Source organism: Augochlora pura, unplaced genomic scaffold (assembly GCF_028453695.1).
Source record: "Augochlora pura isolate Apur16 unplaced genomic scaffold, APUR_v2.2.1 APUR_unplaced_2334, whole genome shotgun sequence".
NCBI lineage: Eukaryota > Metazoa > Arthropoda > Insecta > Hymenoptera > Halictidae > Augochlora > Augochlora pura.
The window spans coordinates 1-3,147 of NW_027582475.1; the positions used below are offsets into that span (position 1 = coordinate 1).

The window sequence follows — 3,147 nt, forward strand, 5'->3', positions numbered from 1 at the left end:
CTGCTAAGTCGCCAGCCGTAGTGTCAGGATGGGGTCGTACCAGCGTAAGTATCACGTTGAAAAATGAAACGAGCACTTCCAACGATGCAATTAGTCGGACACTTAGTGCAGAAACGTTGTCAACATAGGTACTTCAATATTTAACCGGGTAGTATTGATTTAATTATGGGCTGTACCTCTTTACCGTCTTTCTTACTTAACAACGAGTACTTTGTAAGCACTAGTAAGTTTAAAACTGAATAGAGTAGAATCGTCTTTGTGCGTCAATACCCTCGGCGACAGGATTTCACCAGTGTCGGATTTCAGACAAGTCACTTGACCCGCCGATGGCCCCAGTCTTTTTGACCTAAAACCGTTTTCATTTGTTCGACCCAACCACGGTCATTCAGTTCACCGCGACCTAATTGTTTTCTTACTGCCGTAACTTGTTCACAGTGCGGTATCTATTGAACACTCACGTTACGATGCTTCACGAAAATACATTGCAATTCTAACCAAGAACATTCTTGTGATGTGAACGACTCTTCCGCGTCCGAGCAATAATTTAATTTTACAAAGCAACCGAATTAACTTTGACACCTCACAATAGCGGTATATATGCACATCGATTCGATACTGAACTATCGTCTCTTTATTTTAAAGGTCGGTGGACCAATCCCGAAGACTCTCCAAAAAGCGAAACTTCAGATAACCGAACAGTCCGTCTGCGAGAAGGCATACAAATATATCGGCAACGTTTATGAGACTCACATCTGTGCTAATGATCCATCGACGACAAGAGGAGCGTGCAACGTGAGTAACCAATAATTAACAATTACTTCGGTAGTTGAAAGTTTCATCTCGGCTGACAATTTATGTTTCCTTTTAGGGTGACTCCGGCGGCCCACTGGTAGTAGGTGGCAAGATCGTTGGTATCGTGTCTTGGTCAATGTCGTGCGCCCTTTCACAGTATCCGACAGTTTACACGCGCGTCGCTTCCTACGTCAGTTGGATTAACAAGAACGCTGTATAAATTGGTGGATCATTGTTGAAACACTTGTACCACACGGAACACAGGATGCCTCACTTTTTACATTAACGACGAATTCTGATAATGTCATTATAAATTCAAAATTGTAAATATTCGTCGTTTATAACAATAAACCGTTTGTCTCAGTACGATATGTGTTCCCCCAGAATTTTCTACCACAGGATGTCATAGTGTGTATAACAATTGATTTCTTGATAGTAACTCATAGGTTAAATTAATAAAAACTAAGTTTCTTTTGTTGAAAAATTGTTGAAGAAGATTAGTTTAGTTTCTATCGCTATGAGTATCGAATGTTGTTTGCTGTGTGGAAAATATCACGATCGAAACATAAAATGTTACAATTAACTCTTTTTGTTGGTATTTATTACTTTATTTTTCAATCTATAGATCTTTTCAAACAACCTCGGACTTGGTAGTGAATTATACTATTTTCTGAAATACTGAAATATTTTAATAATGAAAATAATGAAATTAAAGAAATTTCTTTGAAGATTGTGCCTCCTGTATAATGAAACTAACATTTATATTTAAACGCATCGATACGCTACTAAACATAGTTGAAAATATGAAAGTACACTAAAGGAAATCATCAAATAATGATTCAATTTACGCATTAATAAATTTCACGTGCCGTCTTTCCGCAGAGCTCTAATTTTTAATTAACAGTGAACATATACATAGTATGAGTGTCTGCAGCAGTGCAGTGCGTAATTTTATACGGGATAGATGATATCATGGCAGAGTAGCTCGTAAGAAATATTTTGTGAACGAAACTAATAGAAAGAAGCGACTGCAATTCGCAAAAGAACATGTAAACGTTCCAATGGAGTATTGGAACCGTGTAATATTTACTGATTAAAGTAAATTTAACATATTCGGATCAGATGGACGATGTACGGTATGGAGGAAAAAAAAATACCGAGCATGAAAAAGAAAACTTGCAGGCGACTGTAAAGCATGGCGGAGGATCGGTCACAGTTTGGGGTTGTATGAGTGCGAATGGGGTTGGATCCCTACATTTTATCGATGGCATCATGGACCATAAATTATACATCGATATTTTAAAAACACGTATTCAAGCTAGTGCAAATAAAATACAACTACAAGACAACTATATCTTTTTACAAGACAATGATCCGAAGCATAATGCTCATAATACAAGGCAATGGATCCAGTATAACGTACCAAATCAGTTAAAAATCCCTCCACAGTCTCCAGACATAAACGTCATAGGGCACTTATGGAGTCATCTCGGAGAAAAAATTCGAAATCACCATATTTCTTCAAAAAATTTTTAGATTTAAAAAATGCACTACTGCAAGAATGGAACAACATTTCTAGTACTATCACTAGAAAGTTAGTACCGTCAATGTCACGAAGTCTTACAGCGATTATACAATCTAAATGGAATCCAACTAAATACTAGAATAACAAATAGGTTGATTTTTGTTATGTTAATGTATAAAAATTAAGGGACGTTATTGTAAAGTTGGAAGTGTACGAATACTATTGGAAATGGGTGTTTAAATACATTTAAACTAAGGTGTAGTTTTAAATAAAAGAAACTTTATTTTACGGTGCGTGAGGAAGCTCTTTTCTATGCAGATGCTTTTCCACGACTGACCGTGGCCTTTCCGGAAGCCCGAAAAGAAAACTCGGGTCCCCTCGTAATTCGAAACTGTTATGCTCGTGCCTCGCAAGGCCAAGCACTTATACGAGGTGTATATTTTCCTATCTTAATTTCCATCGCTTCTAAGAGCATTGATTTGTTTTTGTCCATGCGCAAATATCGTATTGTGGGTAATACGTAATATTCCAATAAATACTTATTACGCGTATATTTCAGTCCATGTTTAAGAGTTTTGCTAATAGTTTCATAAAGAATATAAATAAACAATTTCTTTTTCATGACATTTGCTCCGAAGATATCCAAGAATATGTACACATCTTTTTTGTTAAAATTTATTTGCAATAAACGAAGTTTTATAATGTTTTTGTTGGAATTGATTGCTGTTCAAATATTTTCTACACCCGCTGTAGGATAGAATTCTGTGAAATTTTATCTTGGACTTTGTTTCCGCGTACACTCGTTAAAATCGTGATGACGCGGTTCCCAA

The 3,147-nt window shown here is 36.5% G+C and overlaps 1 protein-coding gene across 1 annotated transcript; it reads left to right on the forward strand.

Moving 5' to 3' along the window:
• Positions 1-5: 5 nt before the first annotated feature.
• On the forward strand, positions 6-1,158 carry LOC144477609 (fibrinolytic enzyme, isozyme C-like; the record flags this gene model as incomplete). The annotated part of the gene is made up of 3 exons (XM_078195335.1): positions 6-44; positions 643-792; positions 869-1,158. Coding segments are annotated over 3 exons (333 nt in total), but the record flags the coding sequence as incomplete, so codon positions are not given.
• Positions 1,159-3,147: the final 1,989 nt, after the last annotated feature.